The sequence below is a fragment of the Cuculus canorus genome, chromosome 12, assembly GCF_017976375.1.
Source record: "Cuculus canorus isolate bCucCan1 chromosome 12, bCucCan1.pri, whole genome shotgun sequence".
Lineage (NCBI taxonomy): Eukaryota > Metazoa > Chordata > Aves > Cuculiformes > Cuculidae > Cuculus > Cuculus canorus.
Window position 1 is genome coordinate 8,553,892 of NC_071412.1, and position 27,212 is coordinate 8,581,103.

Here is a 27,212-nt window from a genome sequence, read left to right on the forward strand (position 1 = left end):
GTGTTCCCAAGCATGGGACAAAACAATAGAAGTTGGAAGCATTTCAGCTGTTACTTTACACTTTAGGTATTGAACCTGCTCAATCTGGGTGGGAAAGGACAGTTGCAGGAGTGCAGGCTCCTGTTTGCAGTACCTGGATGGCTCAGTAACAGCTTGAGCTTGTCCTCTTTGATTGTACCCTTTTGGGAAAGCATCTGAGCTCTGGCAAGGCTGAAGATGCAGATAGCTCCTGAGGTAGATGCATCCCTTGCAGTCTGATGTTGCAAATTGTTGTGTGGACCTTTAGTTAGGGTTGTGCACCTGCAAGGACTGGCAGGGTCCAACAGTGCTCCGTGCTGTTCTCAAATCCACACTGGCACCAGTAACCTGTCAGTCCAATGGACGTGCCATAGTGCCTCAAATGTCGTGGTGGTGCTGCTTATATGCTTCCCCCTTTGCAGGCAGGACCGAGAGCAGAGGGTGGGATGTGCTGTGTGACAGCCCTAGTGGCTTCATGTAGGGCTGATGGGGGAGGATGGTGAAGCTTGGTGAGGTTTGTATGGTGACATCAACACTGAAGGTAGGAAAAACTCCAGGAGACAAATGGTTGGGAATACATCTATAGCCTGCTAATCGTCAAGCATGCTGTGATGCTGTGAAAGGAGTTTCATGTGTGGTAGTCTGTGGTGAGTGCTGACAAGGATTTGGTGATGTGACTATCCACCACATAACTCAGAAGCTCTTTGCTGTGGCACCAGGATGCATCAGAGTTGAACTGCTATTTGTGAAGTAATTGCATCTTGGGAATGTCTGGGGACAACCTTTGGTAGTGGTGGAGACCTGTGTTTGCATCCTGCAGCTGGGAGAGCCTTCTGCTGTTATTGCTAGGGGAGCTGCTGTTTGTCATGGGCTGTAACTGGTGACAAGGTGACAGACATTAGCAGCTCAAATACTGCTACTCAGCATGGCCAGTGGCAGGAGGCGTCTGTGCTGTTGGTAGGGCATCACACTCTCCCTCTCTTCTAGCTGGCTGAGGTGATGGAGATGGGGGTCCCTAGCACTTGCCCTAAATCCAGTTTTAATGACAAATGCCCTACCTGTGGCAGCATGGCAGTAGCAGCCCCACGCACTGAGCAGTGCTGAGCACTCCTGTGGAGATGCTGTGTTTCCCACCTGGCTGGTCTCCGGTGCATGGGGATTTTGCTCCAAGATCTAGTGGTAAAGGATGCTTCTTCACCTGCAGAGAGGGTGACTCAGTGTGTGAAATGGGGTCCATTGGAGCACATAGCAATAGTGCAACATGCTGGTCTCTTTGCCAGATGGGAGAGACTTGTTCTGCTCTCCAAACCTCTTCACAGCACTTGATGGTTTCTGTTTGCATTCTGCTTGCTTATTAGCTTTTCATCGTAGGTGGGGAAGTGGGGCTACAGAGAGGGCAGCAGAAGCTTCCCTGGAGCACCTAGAGGGGTGCATCAAACTGGTGGCAGGGACAGTGACAAAGCTCAGCTCTGCTTCTGCTACCCTTGTCTTGGGCCGCCTCCTGCTTCTGATGAGGGTATCACTGGGGGATGCTGTGACTTTTTACTGTTTATAACCCTCTCATTCAGTGTGAGGATGTCTCAATTATTTTTTTTCCTAGTTTATCCCTAGGTGAATTGCAGATCCCTGCCCTTGACTCCCAGATGAGTCTCACGCACCTATTGGTGCTAAGCGCTGCTTTAAGCTCAGGGTATTCCCTGTGAAGTTCACAAAGACCTCTGGCGCTGCCAGTTCCTAGGCACTGGTGTTAACTGGGAGCCACAGGGAGTTATGGCTGGTACAGCTACACTCCATCCATACTGATGAGACTTATTTCCATAGCAACTACAGGCTTTTTCAAAAGGGAGATATGAGAAAATGTGAAAAACCAAAACCAACCCTGCTGAAAACAGTCTTGAGGAAAAGCTCTTGGTCAGTATGCAGGGGCTCCAGGGGATTGTGTATTGCCTCTTAACCAGGAGAATTTCCCTGTCTTGGTGCATTTGTATGGGACCTCATGGCTGGGCAGCCTACAAGCCCTGATGCTCTCACCATCCAAAACATGGAAACCATGGTTGGTGCTTGCATCATACTGCTTGGGAGGGCTGGAATGCCCTTGTGGGGCAGCCCTACTGGGGTTTTGGGGCTAGGGAATGGACCAAAGCGTGTGGGCAGGATGTGTGGCAGCTCTTGGGGGATCCATGGAGGATGCTGCAGCTGCCAATGCACAGTGTGGTTTCCCAAGCTGGTGACATTGCTGTGCTGCTTGTTGCTGAGGCAATTCCACCTGTTTCAAATCAAGTGGGAGCTGGAGATGCCTTTCACCTGCCCCTGCTTTCCAGCATGGTCCAGATTTCTGGGGGAGGGAGGGGCAGCGTTTGGCCTTGGAGAATCCCAGTGCTGCCTTGGTTCAGGGCTCTGCCTTCCTCTCCGTTCTCATCCTGCATCTTACTTCTCTGCCTCCTACCCTTGCTGGGGGGCAGAGAAACAGCTAGAAGGGCCATCAGTGGTGCTTTGGGGACAAAAAGCTTTGGGAATATGGTGACAGGCACAAGCCTGCCCTGATGACACTGTGTCCTGTCCCAGAGGCTGAATCCAAGCCGTGGCATTCTTGTGGGAGAGGTCAGAGAGCAGCTTGACCCAGAGCTGTTGGGGATTATCCGTGGTTTGATGGTGGCTTGTGTTTGGGGGCCACCAGTAGGACTTTGTGCAGGTCTGCTGGCTGCTGGGCCAGCTCAAAGGTGGCTTGGGAGCTGGTGGGCATCCTGCAAGCTTGGCACAAGGCTGATGCAGAGAGGCTGTGGATAATGACATATTGGTGAGTTGATACCAGCTGTGTAGGTTGGTGACACCTCGTCTCAGCCCTCCTGTTGCAGAGGAGGAGGAAGTACGAAGGCAGCCTTTCTTCATCGCACTGCAATATCCACAGAGGGAGAAGGAGCTGGCATGCAGGAGGGCTGTCCCCCGCCAGCTGCTGTCCCCGGTAAGCCCCAGCCTGGCACACGGTGCGGGCTCTTGGGCTGCAGCTGCTACAGGCTGTGAGCGAGCCAACCTGCTCCCTGGAGGGCTGCCTGGGGCCAGCGGCAGACAATGTCTGTATTCTTTGTGCAGAATGAGCTTCCCTTTGCTGATAAAGCCCTGGGTTCCTGAAGTTTGCTCCAAGGTTGGGCTGCTGCTGGGACTCTCCTGGCTCTGCAGCTGCCCAGGAGCAGAAACAAAGTTTAAACGATTCTTGACCAAAAAAAAAAAAGAAAAATAAAAAAGATCTAGCAGCAACAGCAAAGTCCTGACTTTGTCCAATGATCCGTTTTCTGTCTCTGTGACCCTAAAAGCCAAAAAGACATGTGTCCCATTAAATAAATCTTTGACCTAAGTTGTGAAAGGGAAGGTGCCATCGGGAGGTGGAGTCTGGCTTCCCCACTTGCTGCCTCTCCACAATTACAACTGAGCAGGAATTCTAGATCCCTCAAATGCTCCTGCAAGAACTTATACCTGTCAGTTTAATGCCATCCTCTTGGGAATGCTTCAGAAACGGGAGGCTTGTTTTCAGGAGTACCAGGCTATCAGGCTTGTCGTGTCTATGCTCTTGTCTTGTATGAAGGAACGTGGCCTTGTGTTATGGAGAGGGGCACACGTGGGCTGCTATGGTCCGGCTGGGACTGGGTGTTATCACTTCTCACTGCTATGGCCTTAAACTTCTGCTCAAACCCCCAAGCTGCGGTGATGAAGGACATCTTCAAACGATGCGAGGAGAGCCCGCTACCAAAAGGTAGAGATGTCAGCGCTGGATTAATGAGTTGCAGTAACTCAGGTTGTGTGCTCCTGCCTTGCTCTTGGTGTAAAGCAAAGTGTATTTGCTTAACAGCTAGTGCAGCTCAACATCGGCATGCTTGGGTAGTGTGAGCTCAAGGATTTCACCCCAGCTTTGGCCCTGTGCAGTGAAGGAGATGCCCGTGAGGAGCGAAGGGCAGTGACTTGGTTAGGGTGGATGGCTTGGTGGATGAGAAGGGCAGTGGCTTGATTAGGGTGGATGGTTTCAGAGTGCTGGCAAGCCTTGGCTGTGAGTGCTGCTCTCTGTTGAGGTGCCAGGCGAGCAGAGGCTTCTCCATAATTCAGTTATGCCTTTATCTAGAGGAATGGCAGACTGAGCTGTGATAGAAGATAGAAACCATTCCCACATTTGCTGTTTGTGTAGCTGGATCAGCTCAAACACAACCACATGGTTAGCAGTGTCTCTAGCTGTCAGAGTGTTCTCCTACGACTTTTTTGCAGGGTGCTTTTTCTCACGTTTATACGAACAAAGTGGAGTGTCGGGAGAGGAGCTTTTAAAGTGTCTGTTCTCTCCCTGCTCTCCTTTCTTCCCTTCCCTGCTTCCTCCTGCCTATGTCATGTTAGCAGGCGTGCTAGTTGGCTTTTCCTTTTCAGAGCCAGCTGATTTCCCACAAAATATCTGCTATCTCGGGAAGCCTAGCACTCCGAGTCACTGTGTCTTTATGCATGCACCTCCCGGCTCCTACGTGATGCTTCTGCTCTTACATCTCTGCAGGAAGAGCAAGCCAATGTGTGGGAAAAGCTTGGGGGTGGGGTAAGGAGGGAGTTTTTTTCCTAGTTGGGGAGAAGGGGACTGAGCTCTTCTGGAGGGGGATGGTGGAGCCCAACCATCGCTGCTAGTGAGGGTGGGCAGAGCTGGCTGTGATTTATTTGCAATGCAGATATAAGCCTGGGGGGGCCGTGGCAGTTGGCTCAAAATAAACTCCATGGAGAGCTTGCCTGGCCCTTTGGCTTTTAGGGGAGCAGCTGGCAAGCTGGGCAGGCAGACTTGCTGTGCTGTGGAGGTAACGGGGATCCTGGCAAGTCTTCTTGCAGGTTGGAGCTGCTCTGCCCGTGGCCATCCGAGCAGAGTGGCTGGGAACCTGGCCTGTGGCCAGCCCAGCTGGGCATTGCTGCCCGCTTGCTTGAGCTTCATAAACATCTGAAGAGCCAAAAGCTGGAGGATCAAAGTTCAGGCTCCTTGGGAGCTCTTTGGGAAAACAAACGCTTCATGGGAGTGGGATCCAAGTCCAAGACAGATTGGCGTTCTCTGCTTGCTTGGGCAACAGCTTTGCTGGTGTTCAGGGTGTGTGGGAAAGCTGGAAGTGGGATGAGCTGTGCTATGGGGGCCAGTGGAGCTGTGAGGGAATGGAGGAGGATAAAGTGGGATGGAGGAGTGAGGGAGGGCACTGGATTTGGCTGCTAAATAGCCGTAACTGTGCAGAAGTAGAGGAACACTTTGGCATCTGCAGCGTGCGGCTCCAAGCTCTGGTTTCTGTACCACGTTGGGGCCCAGGAATGGGAGCAGTGGGAAGTATCTGCCCAAAAATGTGCAGCTACATTGAAACAGGCTTTGAGATGAAACTGATGTGGATGTAAAAAGCTCCTGAATTTAGACTCCCGTGGAGGCTGTGGTTATAGAAAGCATGCTTGTGGGTTTGCAGGGGCGGGTGGCAGCAGGCAGGACCAGGAAAGGCAGAGGGTCTGGATTAAGGACTGCAGCCCCCTCCCACTGTGGTGTTTGTGCAGCCACATCCCTGACTCTTGCATCTACTCTTGCTGGACTTTTGCTCCTGCCTCCTCACTCCCAGCAGCATATATCACAGTAACAGCCTGTTTGTGGGAGATGTTATTTTCTTCTTTCCATCCTCCATTCATTCTCCTGTCTTCAAGCACAGAACGTAGCGCGATGCGTGCGTGTGGCTGGCAGCAACTCCCCTTTGGGTCCTAGCTGAGCTAGTATGGTCTGTCAGAAAATGTTTCTTTGGGTCCTAGCTGAGCTGGTATGGTCTGTCAGAAAATGTTTCTTTGCCATTACCAAGGCACTGCAACTTTTTTTTGGGGGGGGGCTCCTTTTACCACACACTCTTTGGTGCTACTTTGTGCCATTATTCCTGCCAAAGGGAACTCTAGTGATCCCATACGTTTAGCACGTCTCCTTGTCTTAGTGTGTAGGCACAGTACACTTCAGGAGAGAAATGCAGCTGCCTTTGGAGCAGAGCTTGGCAGCTCTGTCGGCCTGTATTAATTTTTTTATATGTACATATATAAATTGCTGAAAAGTAGTGGACCTGTTCAGAGATGGGAGTGTGAGGGAATCTGACCTCCAGTTTGAAGTTGCAGGGAGGGTTTAATAAGGCAGAATATGATTACTGAAGCTGATTTTGACCAGAGTGCTGCTTTTTCTCTAAAGTGCTGTTTGATCTTTAAAGACCACAAAACGCTGCACACTGCTGGCTCTCACTGTGTATGAAATTCTATGGATAAAACCATTCTTTCCTTTGCTATGGCAGGTGCCTGGGGAGCTGCTTAAAAATGGGAACTCTTTTGGTCTCTTGTACCCTGTAAAGCAAGGTGCTGCATCACCTTGAGTTTTGTGCTTGGTGTAAAACTCCCAGGAGAATTGTTTTTCCTCCCCTCAGATTGCCATCTTGTCCCACCTGGTTGTTTTGAGATGCAGTTTGGTTAGATGTACAGGTTGATGTTCGTGATCCTGAGCAGGAGCCCCAGGTCTGCTTCCCATAGTGGGAATAGTGGGAAGCACCTCTCCAAGCACAGAGGATTGGCTTTGCAGGCTCTCTTGCTGGAGGTTAATGAAATAAATGCCCAGCCCTTATGCAGAGGGGTTCAGAGGCACTGTCCCCCAACCCTACTTCCAATGCAGGAGTTACTGCAGCCTTTGAGAGTTTTCTCTTGAAGCTTTTGCACTGTTGCTCGTCTCTCGTAAATGAGGTTTCTTCAGCACTGGGATGATTTTGGACACCTCAGTTTTTGCTTTGGACAGTAAGGCTGCTTTCTCTCAGCACTAGCTGGGTAATAGTGATGGGTATTAAGGAGGGTATTTATTGTGATGGCAGTTGCACTGCTGCCCACAGCACTTCTTTAACTCTGCCATTCCACTTGAACTGATTTCTTTCTTTCTGAAAGCAAGTGACTGGGCATAACTTCCTGCACTGAAAAGCCTTGGATATAGTGTGCGATAATGGGAATGTACTGCTTCCTGTGTGCTGCAGCAATCTATCCATGCTGGGTCCAGGCATCCTGCTGTCCTCTAGTAATACTGACACATTATCCCTGGAAGGGATGCTCTCTGCTGCAGAAGTCAACAGCCGGAGCTGATTCAGGTTGTGGAGGCTGCCCTGGGATGAGCTGGAGGTTCGTGGAGATCATAGAAGGAAAACGGGTGAAGACACAAAAATAGAGCACTGTGCACTCTGTGCCTGAGAGGACCTCATGCCCTTAGGGATGATAGCAAAGGGTGAGGTCCTGGTCATGTTGGCACTGCTGTCAGTTTTTTTTTTTAAACACATGAACTTTCCCCTTCTCCTTTAGCTACAGCTCCTGTATATCCTTATGGGTGCCAAGCAGCATGGCTTAATTGCAGTGCCTGGGAAAAACACATGCTCGGCAGAGCTTAAACAAAGCTGTTTGTTAGGGTATCTTCCACAGTACGGTGTGCTTATGTGGCAGTTGTGTTAGGCAGTGCAGCTGCAGCAGCACTTCTGCACCTAGCAGTCGCTCCTAGTCAGCCTGGGGCCAGACAGATGCTTTTGGGGTAAGTGTGAAGCTCGCCTGGGCTCATCTGAAAGATATCCTGCAGAGGAGTCATCTTCTGAATGTCTGGTGCCCTGCAAGTTGCTTTTTGTCTGTAGCAGTCGGGTTTCTTCAGGAAGACTGTTGAGACACGACACTGCAGTGGCTAGTACATGGCTGTATCACTCCTATACCCTCCCCAGCCAATGAAAGATCAGGGCTTTTTTTCCTTTGCTCAGCCTTTCTGGGTAGGCTGGTTTGGATCATTGGGATGGATGTGGCTGGGCCCATGGGATGGGGACTGGGTTCATCCCCCTTGCATCTTCTGCAGCAGCCACTATCCCTATGGTCTGCTAGTGCAGAGGTAGCTGTGTTGCAGTGGTGTGGTTTATGGTTGTTACCTGGACGAATCACAATTACTCTGGAGTTATGCTCATAATTGTTTCTATAAAGCTAGGTTTGCTCTCCCCTTCCCCTCTTTCCCACTTTCCCCACTGACCTCAAATTATCCTTAATGATGCAAAGTTCTCTGCAGCTGTCTGACTTCTGCGTGCCATTTGGGAATGGGAAAGCCCACTCTTCAAATGGGGAAAATACTGCCCTCATAAGTCTTTATTCATCTTCACTTGCCTTTAATGTTTAGTTACCAATTGACTTTTATAACTTCCATATTAAGAGAATCAAGTCTTTCATGCCTCTGCTTATTGAATGTGTGCAATAAGTACCTTATAATACTGTGAAAGATGACTGATTCCTTTATGACTTCATCAGCCCCTTGTGGGGTGTTGAGGGATGGATAAAAGGAGCTGGCGGTCCCCACACTGGTTATGCTTTGTCCTGAAGTGTGGGACCTGACCCAGTGCCATGGGTTTCCCAGGCTATGGGGCTTCCCATCAACATCTGCAGCACCTCTCCTTGGAGTAGACAGGTCTTACTGGCCAAGGGTTTTAAGAGACATCTTCCCTCTCTTCCTCTCCTGCAATCAAGTTAATATTTGCATGGTCTGGAGCTGGCATACCAGGAGGTTTGTTTATAATGCTAAACATGTCAGGTAATTGAAAGCTAATGCTGCTGTCTGGATTGCGAGGTATAATATGCCTGGATGACGAATCAATTTTCCTGTTGCCCTACAAGGGAGAAGCGCCAGCCACTCTGCTTGCCTTCCCAATGCGTGTATATATACATAATTTTGTATGTGTTGGGGTGCTGCCTGCTTGCTGACGTGCAATTTATTCACTGCCCAGTGTCCAAACATAAGCAGTGGCAGTTGCACAACGCGGCTCTAATAGAGACATGTCAGCTGCTCCAGCAGTGAATGAGGGTGATGGCATCCTGATGAAAAGTTGCTCCCCTCTGGTCTGGGCTAGATATAGATTTGGGTAGCATGTCTGTACACGTGCTATATAATACTTGCTGCTTATTGAGTACCTTTTTAGCTATTGACTACAGTGCTTGAAAAGCTGTGAGAGATTAGATAAATATTATTCTTGTTGCATGAGGAGAGTGAAGAAAGGCCAGACACATTAAGTAGCCTCAAGCTAATCACTTGGTAAATTGGCATAAGAGGCTGTTTTTCACCTCTGCTCCGTGCATGTGGGATGAAACAAGCCTGGTTGTGCTTAAATCCCAGTGGATATTATCATCTTCCTCCTGCATTGGTGCTGCACTGGAAGGGGAGTACATGGAGCTGTGCAGGCGAGCTGTGTGGCCCTAAGAAGGTGACACTATGTTGTGTTGTCAAACACCTTGCATGGTGTCCTTCTGGGTGACTAATGGGAACCGCTGTTCCAGTTGATACCCTTCCAGCAAGTGAGGCAAGCTCCTGGCAGGTTTGGAGACCAGCCAAAACCTTAACCCTGTGACTTGGTGGCCATGTGCTTAACAAGATTGTCTTTGTGATGCAAGGGAGAGGACACCTACCTCCTTACTGACTTCACTTGGAGTCCTGGGATCTAAGAGTGAGACACTATGCCTACAAGCTGTGGATCTGGCAAACAGGACTTCATGTTTCAAAAGTTTGCTGTTAACTGGGACACAGCACACAGCTGCAGATTGACCATTGATCTGACTTCAGTGACCTACAAGGCTTTCAACAAGTTGTGAACGTGTGGCTGTAGGTATATGGAGGCTGTGGTACTTTGCAGGGCTGGCCTCCTAAAGCTAGCGTTTATCAGGCTAATGCTGTTATCTTTCTGTGGAAAGGTAAACTGATTTCCTCAGCAAAGAGATGACTTCATGGTAAGAAAATAATATGATGCTGCCCTGCATTATAAGTGGTTTGTTTTTCTGGAGGAGGCAGTATAGCCCAGCTGTTTTAGGTGAAGAGCTGGGTAAAGAAGTGGTAGGAGGTGCTGAAAAAGGAGATAACCTGTGGATTTGATATTGGCTTCTGCTTTTGTTGTGGATGTTGGCACAAAAGACGAGCATATTTGCAGGCTTTGCTGCTGGCACAGTGCTGGGGTTGTGGGAGTGAATAGTGGGATGAGAATGGCTGAGGGGAAGAGCTGCAGCAGCATAACCGAGAGAGAGAGTATGTAATGCAAAGTGGGATGAACGTGAATGTGGATGTAACAGGGACTATTGCTTCCAGCTAGGAAATCATCCATTTGGAAATGACCTGGTTGGTAGAAGTAACTGGTGCCGTGCTTGATTATGGGGTGAAAACAAGCTGCCAAGCTGTGAGAAAGGCCAATGTCATCTCAGACTGCAAGTCATTTCCAGTGTAACAGGGGATTTGCTTATGCTGCTGTACAAGTGAAATCTCCTGAAGACTGCACTGTGGTCCTGGTCACCCTTATTCGAGAAAAAGGGGGTTAAATAGGCTGATTAATAAAACAGAGAGCCATTTTCTATGATAGTGTCTAGTATAGTGCTCCTTCTTGCAGAGTTTACCAAGCATGAGTGCCATTTGTGCTGAGTCTGAAACCTGAAGCAAAATAACTTCAGGACTTTGCCTGAGCAATATATCTGCATCACTTCTTGGACTTGAGTTAGTACCTCTTCAAGGCACTTGAGACAATTTGCCTTGCACTTCACTGCTTGGTACAGACATGCTGTCTTAGAAGAGTTGGGCTCGTGTAACTTATAAATGATAGCAGGGTGGGTCTGGCTCTTGCGTGTAAAGGAGGGAGGAGGAAATGCCAGGAAAGCAAAAGGGCTGCTTAAGCAAAGACAGTTTTGACGCAAGAGAAGATGGATGTAAAATGCTTGTGGGTAAGAAATAAGAAGAGCAGGGGAGTTCTAGTGTAGTGTTTCAGAATGAGTTGGGAGGGCAAAGCCATAGCTGCTCTTTAGTTGGGTTTTCATTGGTCTGTAGAAGGTGTGGTATGAAGGGAGCTCTGCAGTGCAAAGAGACCTGGTCCAGCGGGACCCTCAAAACAGACAAGAAGCATGAGAAAAGAGTGAGTATTTAAACAAACACCTGTTTTCCTACATCCCCACCCCAAAAAAGTGATCAATCTCATCTGTGTTAGTGATCCATCTCATATGGTCTCTATTAGAAGTTGGAAATGAGTCTAGGTGGGTGTGTAATATAGTGAGCACTTCGGATTTGCAAAATATGGTATTGGTCTTGAAGCTATTGCTTCTTGCAGAAGAGCAACTTAGCTTAATAATAACTGAGGAATGCTACAGGAATATATATTTAGAGATGTTTGCAGGGAGGAGGTAGTAACTATCTAACTGTAATTTGTACCTCAGAGCCTGATTGCAGAGACCAATCTTGGTGAAGTTGGGAGTTGTCACATCTGTATTTGGCATGAACCCAGCACCTGAGTTCTTGCCAGGTTAGTGAACTGAGGCAGAAGAGAAGGGAATGTCTCAGTCTTCAGCAGCAGTTGGGAGGATATAATATTTGTAGGGCAAGTGAAATCCTGGAAAGAAAAGAAGGAAAACTAGTTGTGATAGTGAAGGATGTGAAGAGGGACTTAAATTCTAGGGGTGGGGTTTCTTTGCTTGATTGGTTTGCTTTCCTGTGAAATCACTGCCAATTTTGCAATCACTGCTTGACTCCTTGAGCTTTCAGAATAAGATACATTTCTGGTTTGTTTTTAAAGTTAATTCCAGTGAACCCAGCCAGCGCGAAGTGTACGCATTTCTTTCCAAAGCAATAGGGAACCAATGAAAATGCTTTTCCCAGTGTATATACAGGGTGCCTGAGAACCTGTCACTTCTGGCAGCAAGGTTGAAACTCCTGCTAAGTTGAAAAATCAGAGGAAAAAGGGGAAGAGCCATTTCTAGGAGTGCCTGAGAAGGGAAGCATCTGTGTACCTTAAAGGACTCAAAGTCTCTTGCTGACCTGTGCACCTAATTCAAGATGATGCTATTTCCTTATATTGTATTCTATGTACAGCAGCTGCTGGGTTGGGGAATTGTCCTATGCATAAGTATGTGTGTATGTATGTGTTTATTTCCATTGTTGCTTGTCTTGTCTCTCCCTTTATGGGTGTTGTGTGTCTATGTTAAATAACATACCAAAGCCAATCTGGCTCAAAAAACTCATGAGCTTCTTTTGAGAGACTGGAACATGTTGTGGTGTTATATTTACAGTCTAGTGTAATGTCAATTCTCGGGGGGCTTGGCTATGAGGGGTCCCCCAGATCTCCGTACACCACTGCTGAGCCATCAGAAAGTCAGGTCTGTGCATATTGTTGGCAGCAAGCTTGAGTCTCTCTCTGCTTCTTTGAGATTCCTGCCCATGTGGCTTTAAGTGTCAGGTCAAAAATGAACTTGACTCTGCCTCCTTCTTGGCTGTGGTTGCTCCACAGCTCCTGGCTTGGGGCTGCTCCATCCCTCCCTGAAGGTCATTGCTTGGATGCTGCAGTTTCAGCATGCCCTGGTGGTAAACCCAAATCATGGTATTCCTGCTGCTTCCCATATTCTTTCATTTTCTTGGAGGACCATCTTTATTGGGTTATAGGAACCGCAGGTGGGAAATGACTTTGACTTGTGTTTCTAGCCTTGCTTTCTCTTGCTATCTTCTGTCCCAGTACCTGAACTTGCAGTCCTACCCTGTCTTGGAAGGGTTTCAGTGAGCTGTCAGATTTCTTGACTGATGCCTCCCAGTCTGTGTTTTGTTCTGCAAGTGTTTGCTGGGGCCTTAGATGTTGGCAGGGAATACAAAATGGCTATAATAACGTCCTGATTCTCATTCTGTCTGGGACAGAGGCGATCCAGCCAATGAGCAGGTCATTGAGGATGAACTGTAACTTACACTGTCATGCAGCAGCCGGTTTGGAGCTTATGCTGCATCCCTACGCTAACCCCTTAGGGTATGCAGGCAATTATGGAACATGCAGAAAGCAGAGGTGACTCTTGTGCGTCTCTGCTTTTCTTGCATCTGCATGGTGAGAGCAGAGACATTTTTAGGTTTAGTCGAGGCTTTGTGTTTTTTTCCCTTGTGCTGGATGGTTTTGGGGATATGGCTCAAATGGGTGTGTATACTTCTGTCGTGCTAATTTGGCTGCTCTTGAGCCAAGTGCAAGGTGTAGCGAGTGCTGGAGGAGGAATGTATGGCTCATGTGACTGCTCTGGAAGTGGTTAAATGTCCCTCTTTTGCTTACCCTGTGAACCACAATGTGAGGTCCTGCAAACTTCTTGCCTAGAAGGGATGTTTCTCAGCGTTGGTCTATCACATCAACCCTACATTGTTCGGTAATGTTCCCTCTTTCCGGGGCTGAGCCTAAAGCCAACTATTGCATCAGGGCAGATGTGAGCTGGGGTGCACGTGTTCATAAACTTTGAGGTTGGGCTTTTGATATATTGTCTAAGGGGACCAGCCAGATGTTTCTCCCACTCAGTTCTCTTTGAGAGAGGACAACTTCCACCCTCTCCCCAGCAAGGACCCTTTCTAAAATGTTTGTGATTTCTGGTGGTAAGTTGTCTGAGTTCAGTTTGGGAGAAAGCCTGAATTGGCCAAAGGCTGCTTTGGGGATGAGGACTGAGCTCCTTCCCCACGACTCAGCGTTGCAGCTGGCTAGCAGAGGCCTGTGGCTGTAGCCAGCTGGTCAGGCAGCTGCCAGCATCGCTCCTGTGCTGCTGATAACAGGGGACCCTGTTCTCTAGGGCTGTCACCTTCCCTCAGCTCTAATATTTACTGAATAATGATCCTGTGGTGACAGATCTATTTCTGTTTTTGTTCTCTGTAACATACCTGCCTGAGTGCCCCAGGCAACTGCGGAATTTATAATAAAGGCAAGGTTTCCAAACCAAGCTGGTGCTTTCCTGCCGGCAGTACTTCCAGCCAGCATAGACTAGGACTATGTTTGTCTACTTCAGTAAGAGACTGGATAAATGTATGACTTCCCCCCCCCCCCCCATTTAGATGCCAAGCTTTTGTTGAGAGGTTTTATTTACTTCTGATCCTTTTGTCATGAGCCATCTCAATCATGTCTTTTTGATGCGCACAGAGAGGGGCAATGACTTGGCCAAGGATGTTCAATAGATTGATTGTATGTTCCATGCTCAAACTGTGGGCAAACCCATGTTACTTGGATTTTCCAAAATACTGGGAAAACTGAATAAAAAGCAGCATGAAAAACTGCTTGTTTTGGTAGTGTGATGTGTGCTGTATGTGTCTGAGGGTACGTATGCTGAAGAACCTGTTGAAAGAATGTTTTGGTGTAAGGAAGGAGGAAAGAGGTGTGGGGCCATGTGGTAGGGCATGATGTGCTTTTGCTGCGTGTGCCCTGCATGGACAGATTGCCCATGTCCTTGTGCTACAGCTGAACCTTTCCTTCTTCTCCACAGACACATAGAGAACTGGAAGAACTTGCAGACGCTGAATGCTGTTGACATGGAGCTGTACACGGGACTCCAGAGGCTGTGAGTATGACCTGCATGTTGGGGAGGAGAACAGCACTGGGCAGCCCCTTCATTCCAGAAAAGAGCTGCAGCTTCCCTTCATCTGCAGTCTCCACGCCACAATGTTTGGAGCCTTTTTAAGCTACTGGCTCTGCTGTAGTTTGCTACAAGACTCTGCAAAATGGAGATGAAGTGCATTTTGGTCCTTGATGGGTCTGCAAGGAGGAAGATTGCTATCTCCTGACAGCTGTCAGCACGTATCAGCCCTGACCTCTCTTCTCTGCTGTTCTGGTTTTGGGTTTGTGTTGTTTGGACTCGTTTCAGCCCTACAGTGCAAAATTTCAGCTATATCCACCAGTCCTTCATTTGCCAGGCTGTTGGTCTTCATTTAGTGCAGTGGCCACCACAGTAGTGCTGCGCAATAAGAGAACTGCATCTCCCTGCACAACCCTCTGTGCATTAGGAAAGGTTGACTTTTTGCATCACAGAGGGGAAACTGAGATCCATGAGATTGAAGGGACTTGCCAGGTGCTTGGGAAGCCTGGCCAAGTAAGGATACCGCTCCATCTCTTTATTCTCCTGCCTGGAGCTTGCATGAGATGTATGGTGCTGCTCAGGGTTAATGGGAGACTCTACTAATGTGTTTCACTGGGAGCTTTACATTAAATACAGATTGCCCGCAGGCTGGAGGAGAGGTGTACATTTCTGAGCACTCAATAACCAGACCCCAGCAAGCTATAATTTAAAGAACACACATACCTGCCTTATAAGTGGGCTGGCTGCTGTTCTCATTTCACCTAGGAAAGCAGCAATGGAGTTCAGCGTGCTTTTGTTTTCTGTGGCAGCTATTAATAAATCATGGTCATAATAGTGATACAGCTTCTCCAAAACAGAATGGAATGGGATTCTTCTTCCAATGTCCATAACTCTCTGTGCAAAATACTCATCAGAGCTTCAAGTAGCTGAGTTTTCTCTTGGGATTGAAGGAGGGGAGAATGGTGGTGCTGGGGTTTAGGTTTGCTGTGGGGCCAGACAGTGCTGCTTGTGAATATGAAGGGAGATGAGAGGAGCAGGAGATGCTCCGGGACACCCCAACAAGCCTTGGTGGATGTGGGGGAGAATCCCACCCAGCAGCCACTCTGTGCTGCGCCTGTGCTGTCACCATATCAGATGAAGCTGAAAAGCCCAATTTCCTTCCTCTTTGCTTCTGACTCAGAGGTTGTCAGGGGAGAGATGTGCCTGTGAGTGCGCCTCAGGTGCTGAGTGCAGGGTTTTAGAGTGGTCATCACCCTTGGCTCCATCACTGCCCTTCTGCATCTCTTTGCAGGACAATCAGGAACTCAGGACTACGAAACATCCAACCACGCGCCTTTGCCAAGAACCCTCACCTGCGCTACATGTGAGTGCCAGTAGCTCCTGCCCCCTTTTCCCTCTCCTCCCTGTGCAAAGGTGATTCCCAAAGCAAATTCGCAGAGTGCCTAGTGAGGAAAGCACCGGAGGGCATGGGGGATGACGATGGGGAACGGGAAGGAGAGGTAGTAAAACAGGGGAGAAGGAAAGGTTGAAGATGCAGCGAGCTCCTGCTGGGCAGCTGATGGATTCGGGCCAGTTATTGGACACCAAGATTTGATCGGTGGTCTGAAGAGTGCTTGCTTCATTAGCAGCCTTGTGGTGCGCATTTTCCATTGTGCAGAGTTCAGGGGATGGCTGTACTCCCCAGCATACAGCCAGAACCTGCCCTGCTCGTTAGCTTTTAACCAAAGGCTGCTTTTCAAGCACAAATCCTGGAGCATGGGGCTGCCAGCTGTGCATGTTATTCTTGACTTCTTCAGCTGGCGTCTGCAGTGGGCCTGGGGCAGAGATGTTTTGTGCCAGAGAGATTGGAGGCCTATTATCATGGGACATTGCATGAGTATCCAGCTGTAGGGGCATTGTTGGCTACCAACATACAGTCTCCTGGGGAATTTTCTTGTCCTTGAGGCCCAGGGCACTGGTTTATTTTCTGGATATGTATCTACCTTTCCCACAGTGATAAAGGAAAGCCTGAATTTCAGGCCACTGTGCAAGGTGCTCCATAGGCTTATAATATCTTGTTAAAGTGACTGGGACTGAGACAAAACCTTCTCAGGGCTCCAGCAGGGATACAAAAGGTGAAAAGTGGCTGGTGAGAGGCCACTGGCCTTAGGATTGAACTGATGGGCTATATGGAGAGTGTGTGTGTCCCTGCTTTTTGGAAACTGATGTTTAGTGGCTTCTTTGATGAAAAACGGCTGTAGCGCACATCCGTTTGAGTCTGCAGATGCATGGGGCCATCAATATGGACATGTTCCTGGTGGGGGGATATAGATGCGACCTGCAGAGAAGGATAGATTTGTCTTTTGATGTCTGCTTGGAGATGATGTGAACTGAAAAACCCCAAAAGCATCTTTTTTGGAGAACGAGTTACAGTTGCTAAGTGACAGTAAAGTACTGGCTAAGTAGGAGCTCTACAGTACCAAAGGGCACGAATAGTTAAGGGCCTTAAGAACAAGCACAGAGCCTTTTTGAGTTTAAAGAAGTGCTTATTTTGTTGTCATAGGCCCTCTTTAATGCTGACCACTGGGATTTTCCTGATTTCCATGCTTTATTATTTTGTTTTGTAGTGTTTGTTTTCTGGGTTTTTTTGTAGCTGTTTGTTACCAGGAAGTGTTCTCTCTGAAAACACCTTCCAATTGATTTGTCTAGGGGGATTGTTTGTCAATTGTGCAGTTGCTGTTTATGTATATAGCGGATAAAACGAATAACATTTGATTCCTGATGAAATTAGTTTGGATATTGTAGGAGTTTAAAAGGCCATGTGTGCTCTTTTTGGGACTCAATATGTTGTTAATGTGTACACATGCAGTCGTTGCTGCTTTTTTTCCAGAAGTGTTTGATTTTGTCTTTTGAGATTACTTTTGAGATGGAAAAAGATGGAAAAAACTGCACATCCATCTTGTGTCAAGATCTAAGGTTGGTATGCGGTGATGAAATATGTGTTTGTTTACTGCTTAGGTCATTTAAGATTGATCATGTTCTTAACATCTTTCCTTCCTTGCCTTTTGAAGCTCGAGGCAAGCAAGTATATTACTAGGTTTGTGTTTGCTGGTGGCATTTGGTGCTGTTCTTGGGACCCAGCGGTGTGGATGTTTGCAAGGTGGATGGTCCCCCAAGGTGGATGCTGGGTACCTGGGGATGGAGACCTGGTGCTTGCAGCAATGGCAACTCCCTCCTGCTCCCCAAGGCTCTCAGGCCATGGTGCTGCTGATCTCTTGCAGCCAAGGCTGCTTTTTGTGGGTCTGTCTCACCTGACAAGGGGTGTTTGGTTGCTCCTGAGGGTTTGCACAATCTGGCAGGTACCTGGTGCCATCCGTGGTCCCAAATGTGCCACAGCATTGGGATGCCTCCTCAGCGGCTCTGGTGAGCTGAGCTCCCTGGGAGGCAACGGCTGCAAAGACCTGACATTTTTTGTAACCGCTGCACGTAGGAGCTGGGGATAAAAGGATTAATGGAAATGTCACTCTGCTGTAAGTCCTGGGCTGCTGTAACCAGGTACAGTAGCTGTCAGGAGCGGGGGATACTGTCCCAATCCCCTTGTGACAAGGCTGGCTGCAGTTGGATGCATGCGGTGCTGGAGACTGTGGGTTGGTGTGCTTAAGGCTTGGTGAGTTGCTGCTGTGTGTTATTGCTATTACCCTGGAATTGCTTTTCCTTTGCTGGCTGTTTGGATGGTTGCAGGTGGACTTGAGTGAATAGACAGCAAACATGTCTAATAAGTGACAGAGGTTTAACTGCCAGGGAGGGCTGACACGAAGCAGTGGGGACCCTGAGCTGGACCTTTGCAGACTGCTACAAGCTGGGTCTGACCAGCAGCAGGCATTTTTGCACATGAAACTTGTGTGCTAATTCTGAGGACTAAAAAGCAGTGGTGTTCTCCCCCTCCCCAGCCCATCTCCTACCCCATCCTGGCTTAAATTCCAGTCTCGTGCTGAAGTGAGTTTTTTCCCAGTGCCTTTCATCAAGGTTTCCTCCTCTCAGATGGGCCAGATAGCTCTGCCTTCTCCCAGCAACTTCTATTTCTGTCCCTTCCTCGGTGCACGCAGTTGTCTTCAGACCCCAGCTGTGCAATCACAAGCAGATCACTTATCACAGCTCTAATTGCAGGAGCTCGGTTTGTGGTGGTTCATTTAAGATAATGGTTCTGGATAAAGTTTGACTTTCCCCCTCTCCCCCGACTGCTTCACGGAGTCAGGGAGGAAAGCTGAGAAACCCATGAAGGTTTTCTTTCAGCATTCAGCTGCCTGAGTGATAGGCCTGAAAGTGCTCCCAAGTGCAGCCTGGCAGGATCATGCCCGTCCTTTTAAGGTTTGAAATCAGTTGAGTAAGTGTAAGTGGCTTGAGGCCAACCTTATCAGTGGAGGAGCAGTGAGTGACAGGGAGCCAAAGGTGTGGATTTAGAAATAGCTTTGGATCCCTTTCCTTGAAGGAGAGTTAAGGCCTCGTGGATTCTCTGATGATTTGTCCTATCGTTCCTACCACTGCTATGAAGGCACTTATCCCAAAAAATAACAGTAGATTTTGCAGTGTATATCTCCCATCTCCTGTTGGCCACCAGACTTGAGGGAGTTGACACCTTCCAGGACAGGTACTTGCTGGATGTTGAATGCAGACGGATGTGGGTTTGACTAAACTAAATTGTTTGGCACCCAGTGTCTTTTTGTGCCCTCACTCTGGAGATCTTCTCGCTGGGTAAAGTTGCGTTGGTGGGTTCTCGGTTCCATTTCTGTGAAGCCTTGGCAGCCCTTTGACTAATATGTGAATGGTCCTGGAGAACACCATGCACAGGGTGTGAGGACTAGCAGATATCGTGGAAAACTGAGCCCTTGTAGCCAAGACTTGTGGAAGTTACTGTTAGCAGGCGATGCAGGGGAATGTGGGAAATGTTTGGTGTTGACAGAAAACCTCAGTCTTTGGCTTGAGGCTATACAAAAAAAAGCTTTAGGATGATACATTTTCTAAATTTGAGACATAAACCTCATCTGAATATGTACTATGTCCCTGTGTTTAGCACAGCTTGTTAAGGAAAACGTCTTGCATGCTCTCGCTCTCCCTGTCCTTCTCTTAATAACATAGGAATGCTCTGGCCAATTTATTTGAACTTAATAGAGGATTACAGGCTGTGAGGATATAGAGTTCCTACATATATCGTGAAAATAGGCAGAGGAGAATAGGAAGGAGAGGTTGTTGTAGTGCCTTGGGGGAAGAATACAACATTATCACAATCTTCATTAGGTACTGGGAAGCCCTCAGCTTCCCCCAGCTGAGAAGAGCTCAGCTTTACAATGAATTAGGAATCGGTGCACAGGAGAGGACAGGATCTGCTTGCTGCTGGCCAAAGTGTCCAGCCTTTCTTGGCTGTAGGACAGTATAGCTATGCGTGTTGGAGAGAAGGATCCCAGTGGGTTCTGCCTAGAGCTAGAAGAACTGACATTTGCAGCAACTGAGTCCCCCTTCACTGGGAAGCAGGTACTTAAGAGACTGTGATTCCCTTTAAATGCTTTCCTGGGCTGCTGTGTACTCAGCCAGCCAGTCAGGAGACACTGCCTTGTATTTGCAGAGGGTAATTGTGCACACCTTATTTATTGTGTAGTAAAGAAAACAAATTAAGGCTGTGTAATTATAGAGACACGAACACTTTTAAATAAGGCTCAAGTAGTCAGATTTCTATTTAGAAAATTAATAATTGCCAGTTCTGTCTGCATTCAGAGGCTGCTCTTAAACTGTCTTCTGCAGGTTTATACATGCTTTAAAGTGGTTTGTGGGCTGGCCAAGACACAGCTCTTGTCAAAGAGCTCTTTTAGCACTAGCTGCCAGAGCAAGGATGGGATTGAAGATCAAGCCTTTTGTTCTAGTCTTCACCTAGGGGTATTAGGCAACCTTGGATAAAGCCAGAGTGGGATTCACGAGTGCTTTGTGCTGAGTGCAAGTGGGTTTTGAGTATGGTATGGTCAGATCACCTTCTGCTCCATGGACATTCTGTCGTCTTTTTGTCCCAAAAATGAAGATTGAGAAGGAACTGGTAGTTGCTAGTAGGAGTGTGCAGGGACATGCTCTGCCTGATGAAAGTCTGAGCTGATTAATCTGTGGGCTTGTTTGCACAGGCAGACCTGAGCTGTGATTAATTTGGAGCCTCCCAGAACCTCTTCCGTAGGTTATTTTGTGAAGATGGGGCTAATCTCAGTATTCTGGTTGGGTTTGTGACAGCTCTGGAGTGTCACATGAACTCATATCCTGGTATTGGATGCAGCTTGTAGCTTTGAGATGGGAGTTGCCAGAGTTTATGGTTTTAGGCTTTGATAGGAAGGAAACTGCATTCCCTGAGAACTGAGGTGGCTGAGACAGCCCATGGTTGGTGAATAGCTCTCTGCCCTCTTCAGTGATTTCAAGACGGCACTCAAAGCCTTACAGCAACTGAGGCTTGTGCACTTTCGAAGGGCTGCAGGCAACCATCGTGAGAGTCTGGCAAGGATCGGCTTCTTTGCTGTGTGTCTAGGAGCTTGATCGATATCTTACACTAAATAAAGAAATAAAATATCAGCCTCTGAATTATTGCAAATATAGCACTGTTCCCTCTTTGTCACGGCTTGAGGGTCATTCTCCCCTGCTTTGTGGTTAATGATCTATTGCCTTGCTCTAAATGAGGCATTCTTATATATAAAGCAGGGTTAAACTCTCTCTATTGCTCTCCTCTGGTAGCCAGCTCCAAGCCCTGTGACTGCCTGCAACTCTCTGACTTGATTCTGGATGTCCTATTACCCCTACCCTTCCTCCTCCTTCCTGATGATTTCTCCGTGCTTCCTTTCATCACTGCACTGCTGTCATACCCATCTTGGCAATCTCCTCCTAACCCAAAGTGTCAGGTGTTAATGGCTCTTGATTTTCCATCTTGAGTCGGTGCAGCTTAACAAGTCCGTGTATCAGCTAAGGAACAGTAAATATATAAGCTCTTAGCTCATGGGGAGGGTGAAGCACAATGCGTTTATCAAGACGACCTCCCTGATAGTTTAATGTGTTTTATTTTGCATTTGCAAAGGACTAAATAGGCACTGATTTTCTACATGAGTATAGGCAAAATATAAGAAATAGGAGAAAGATTTAAGAGGCTTTTCATTTCCTTTAGGTGAATATTTCTTTACTATCCCTAATTAGGCAGGCAGCTTGGGTACCCTTTGATTCCCATTTGCACTCTAAGGATGTTCCTGCTCCATCCCCTTCTATGTAGGAGCAAACTTCTGCTGTGATTTACTCACGCAGACATTTTCCCCCACGTGTCTATAATTCTTCTAGAAAATGTTGGGCATGCTTATAGCACAGTCACTAAAATAAACAGCAGTAACTTCTCCTCTGCTTTCATAAACTTCCTGTTCTGCCCCCATCTGCTTTGTCCTCTGGATGCCAGTGTAGTGTGCAGGTCCTGGCTGATATGCTAATCAGCAGCAGTAATTTGATGGCATGTTTATTCCCAGTCATTACAGCAGGTTGAGTGATAACCAGTTAACTGCAGCTATTCCATTTTCTGCAGCAGCAGATGTACATCCTATGTTTTAACAGCCGTTGTGCATGAGGCCAGAGGAGAGACTGGTTCCCTGCAGGACTGTGGCTTTCATTTAGGCTGGGTTGAAATCGTTTGACCTGCATTCGGAGGGCTGGGTTGACTAATTCCTGACTGCAGGCTGCTTTGCTCGGTTGTGGAGGTTTATTGTATTGTAATAGGAGTTGGAGTGGTGAGTTTGTGACCGATGTACTCTAGTGGGACCTGAGAAAGAAAGTTTCTTATTCAAGCACTGTGCACCTTGCGGCAAGACTTGTCCTGCCTTGGTTACCCATCTGGAAACCTGGAATAACGACGTTTGCTTTCTCTGCTTGTATTTCATCTATTTGCAGTGTAACACGCTGTATGGTTTCTAGTGAAACCTAGCCTTAAATTGTGGGATGGTGTTGCAGTGTAAGATGAGTTACAATAATGCCATCACAAATATTTGCTGCCTGCTCCGATTCTTATGTTATGCCTGTCACTCTGGTACCTGGCCTCTAAGGATTGTGCTGTGGCTTTATCTCTCTTTCCTTCCTTGGAAGTTTTGAGATCACCTTTCCATTGTGTGGCTATGAGACTTATTTATTTCCCTTCTTGAAGTTTGACCAGTTGTCTCTTGGCAGACATGTAAAACGGGCAACGGTGGTTCTGCGAAGGTCCTGTTTTCTCCCATCCTCTCCTTAGGTAAGGCTTCAGACAATGCTGGGGATGTTTTCAATGAGGCTACCTGGCTGTTCTTAAGTGGGGTCAGTGTTCTTTTTACAAGCTTTATTTCAGGATTCAGATAAAATGTAATTTTTAGACAAGTTGGGTTTTCTGAGGGGCTCATCCTCTGTGTTGTAGTCTTTGTGCAATGATTGCTTGATGGATGCCTTATTATGAGCTTCCCCTCAAGGAGCAGCCAAATTTTCCTCTTGAATGTGCTCCTGAAACAGAAGTGTAGTTGTGCCTTTGTTAAATCTCACCACATCTCTGAGATCACCAGCAACACAGAAATGAGCTGATTTTTGGAGATTTGGACATGACAAAGACCTTGTTGATAGGCTTGTGGGGTCACTGTAACGTGAAGGTACTCCAGAAACAGCCTTTGGTTGTCCGTTCTGCTTGCACCCCAAAGCCTGTGACTGAGTTGATTAGATGTGGTGTAAGGCATGTCTTACCTGCCTGTGCCAGTGGAAGAGTGGCAGCACAGGAATGAGGACCCTAGGCAAAAGGGACCTGAGGATATGGAAACCTGCTTGAAAGTTGCTGGTGGAGACAGTAAACAATCACGGCAAGATCAGTGAAAATTAAGTGACTGCACAAGTTGTCACCTGCGATTTTTATTTCCATGATACTGGTTTACTAACAGTGTGATTGCAGGCTTGATTTTTCTCCTTTTTTGATACATAGGCAATGAGCATGAGGGCAGAAAAATAGAAACATTAAAATCATATGTTATTTGAGCAATAAGATATGATAGGGCATGAATGATGGGACATTAATTCATGATGGTGCGTGACTAGGCAAGAATTTAAATGTCATGAGTTAGTCAGTCATGTGTTTTATTGGAATTATAAAATTTTATTAGAAATCTGGGCGAGGGGGTGGAGCTTCCCACCAACCCCTTCCCCTCATTTATCTTTGTGAAGGAGTGAGCTGTGGCTTATGGTGGATGCAATAGACGATGGGATATTTCTCCAACACAAGAAGGAAATGGAACTCTTGGAATGGGTCCAGAGGAGGGCCATGAAGATGATCATGGAGCACCTCTGCTATGAGAACAGTCTGAGAGAGTAGAGGTTGTTCAGCCTGGAGAAGGCTTCAGGGAGACCTTATAGTGACCTTCTGGTACCTGAAGGGGGCGTACAAGAAAGCTGGGGAGGGACTTTTTGCAAGGGCATGGAGTGAAAGGACTAGAGGGAATGGCTTTGAATTGGAGGGGGGAAGATTTAGGTTAGACATTAGGAAGAAATTTTTCATGATGAGGGTGGTGTGAAGTGTTCAAGGCCAGGCAGGATGGGGCCTTTGGCAGCCTGGTCTGATGGGAGGTGTCCCTGCCGATGGCAGGGGGTCTTTAAGGTCACTTCCAACCAAAACCATTCTGTGATTCTGTATTTGTTACAAGGCTGCCGCTAAGAGCCAGAAGTTTGTCCTCCCCAGGAGTGGTGGGTAATCGCGTGTGTAGACTTGCTAGTGACAGAGGGTGAGCATGTTTGATGCCTGCCGTCCTCTGGCATGCCGTGAGGTCATGCCACGCCTGTCCCGGGTCTCTCCCCATGCAGCCCTGCTGGTGCCCACGGGTGCCCCGTCGGGTGGGGCAGCGCCCCGCGCTTCAGCACCACGGACAGGGCCGCTCCCTCCGCCCGCAGCCTCAGCCCCTGCCTTCCCGCCCGCTTCGTGCCTGCAGCCGAGCTTCCCCGCCGCCCCGGGCCGGACCCAGCTTCCTTCCCGGTGGCTGGATCTCTCTGCCTCCCAGATTTCCTCACCTCCTTGCCTCCAGCCTAGCTCTCCAGCCTTCTGTCTTCTCTTCCTGCTTCCAAATCGGCTCTGAGTTGTCTGCCTCTAGTCTTGCTCGGCCTCTTGGCCCTCTCTGCTTGCAGCCTGGCCTCTGACAGCCTCCCTGCCTGCACTGAAGCCCCAACCTGCAGCTTGACCTCCGTGCCTGCCAGTGCTGCCTCCTTTTGCCCTTCTCTTGAAATACCCTCATTCCCCTTCCAGCCCCAGCTATGCAACCCAGGACAGTGAATAGAGAAGTAGCTGTGCATATCTGGTTGCAGGTGCAAGCTGTATCCAGCCCACCTGGGGGATGATTAGCCTGATTTCATTACCAGCTGCACCTTTATTCTTCCATCTCTCCTACTATGAAGACAGTCTGCTGAGATGCTTGTTTGACAGATGCAATATAAACTTTCTGAACTGCAGTGGCTTCTGGCACTGGCTTTGTTCTGCAGCATAAATGGAGTTGTCTTGCAGCACCGCTACCCTGCTGCTGTCTGTGGGTTTCTCACATGAGTAGTTTTCTAGGAGAACTGCCGTCCAACCTCATTGCAACCGCAACCCGTGGGCTTTGGCTAAATGTTTGTTGTATGCAGTTGTGCATGTTGATAATTGTAGGTAATTTGCTGTCTCAGAATAATGAAGGAATGCCTGCTACAGTCTGAAGCACACGGTACTTCATGGTGATTAGTCATTTCATTTGAGAATATTCCTCACACTGACTGATATCTGAGAAGATACAGGGTGGGTGAAAGGTACTCTCTTTTTTAAGTACAACATGTTTTAAGAGGAGTAGGGAAAGTGTTACTGCCGTGTCCAGAAATTCTTGTGTTTTTTGACACAGCTAATTGCCAAAGACAAAACATGTTTTTGCTTTTGGGATGGTTATAAGTGAAGAGCGTAGCAAATGGGCTTTACTGGACTCCAGCTGTATTAAGTCACCAACATTCCGCTGTGTCCCGCAGCTAAGCATGCCTGGGGCTTTGAAGAGGCATGTAGTGCCACGGCTCAGGTGTAGCTGCAGGCAGGTCTCTGCTCAGAGCATTCCTCCTCCCTGTATGCTCAGCTGCTGCAAGCAGGATAATTTCTCCCGAAAAGACTATGTCCAATGCTCAGGTGTGCTCCAGGCGTCTGCTGCCTCCCTGCTTCCCATCTCCACCTCATGGGCCCCTGAGGGGAAACTGCAGCCTGGTGCAAGGCAGCTCCCTGCTTGATGCTGTCTATCTCCTAGGCTGAGTCTTTTTCTTGCCATTTGATGAGGCATTGCTGGAGCACGTCAGCCTCGTCTCCTGCTGCGGCCAGAAACCTCCACACAGCATGAGAGGTGGCAGCTGCCATCTCTGCTGGCTGATGTTGTGGTCCCTTTGGTCTGCTGTTCCCCACGTGTGCACCTTTTCAGCCCACTGCCCCTGTATGCTCCCCAACTCTGGTCCCTTGTGGTGTCCAGCTGCTGCTTCCAGGTGCCTTGTGGTGTGGGTGCAGGTAGTCTGCCCCTTGCTGAGGTGAGATGAGTGCTGTAGGCTAATGGCAGTCTTTCTTTTCATTAACTGGTGTAAACACAGCTTTTTTGGCAGCAGCCTGCTTTTCTGAGCCCAGGAAGACCATTTTTCCTTTTATCTATAATTCAGTGAAGTGTCAAGCCACGGAAGTTTTAACGATAATAAGCAGTAGAAGAAACTTATTTATTCAATGCAAAGGTGGGTTTCATTCCAGCGCTGTGAGGTTTTTCTTTTACACTTCCCTCACAAGAAATGTGGCCTGCTCATGCAACCTCCTTTCCAGTGTGTTCAAGCAACCTTCCCTGCAAAGCTCTCCACTGCAGTTCCTGCTCGGCTCAGTGGCTTTCCAGCCCCTCTCCCACAAAGGACCTGTGGGCCAAGTGAAATGGGAAATGAGAAACAAGGAAACTACTCGTATAGTGAGGTGGGAGTATTCATGTGCTTGATGAGATGTAATGGGAGAAAAGGGATTAACAAGTTCCTCGTCTTTCACTTTCTCCTATTGCTGTGCATTGCTTACATCTGCTTCCCAGACCAGCCTCTGTGATGGAAAAGCTGCTGAGGAAAAGCAGGAAGGGCTTTTTTTGGGATTACATGCAGCGCTTGCCTTCTGTCAGCCTATGAAGCTGCCACTGGTGACTAGAGATAAAACGTGGATCCACGTCATATGGAAGGATAAGGGCACCTTCCTTGGGTGCAGGAAGACAGAGAGTGGAGCTCGGGGCTGATCTAAGATGTGGCATGTGGTTGTGAGAGGGACGGGGACCAGTCTGAAGAGAGAAGGTTGCAAGAAGGGATCGAAGCAAGGAATCATTAGGAAAGAAGGTTGAACTGGAGCAGAAGAAGGGGGATGGGGTGTAGAAAAGGCGATGGGGGAAAAAGAATCTGGAGATGAGAGCGAGGGTTAACTGGGGTAGGAAAGAAGGGTGTGTGTGTGGGAGCTTTGCAATGGGAAGCAAGTGCAAGAGAAATGGATTTGCTAGCAAATACTTGGGAACTGTGGCTCTGAGTTAACCAGAACCTTTCTTTCCCCCTTCGGTGTGGCTTTGGAGGCAATATTAGAATCTTCCTAATTATTTTTCTTGGATGAGTTTTGCGATCCTGATGATATTAATTATTCTTAAAGGTCAACAGCACTCACTTGAATCCCCTTCTGTTCTATCATGTAATCAGTTAATTAATTGGAAACTATTTAGCAGAGTCTGCCGAGAGCTTAGCCTGCCTTATGCCCTGTTGTTTTGCTATTGCTGGTATATATATAT

At 47.9% G+C, this 27,212-nt stretch overlaps 1 protein-coding gene across 4 annotated transcripts in view; it reads left to right on the forward strand.

Moving 5' to 3' along the window:
* Positions 1-27,212, forward strand: part of NTRK3 (neurotrophic receptor tyrosine kinase 3) — a 210,731-nt gene that overhangs the window by 17,965 nt on the left and 165,554 nt on the right. For all 4 annotated transcript variants that reach the window (XR_008451836.1, XM_009561403.2, XM_009561405.2 and 1 more), the window contains exons 2-3: positions 14,308-14,382; positions 15,689-15,760. Coding sequence is in view for 3 of the 4 variants with exons in the window: in XM_009561403.2 (XP_009559698.1) it covers positions 14,308-14,382; positions 15,689-15,760 (147 nt within the window). In the remaining variant the exon portion in view is untranslated. The remainder of the gene's footprint in view (positions 1-14,307; positions 14,383-15,688; positions 15,761-27,212) is intronic.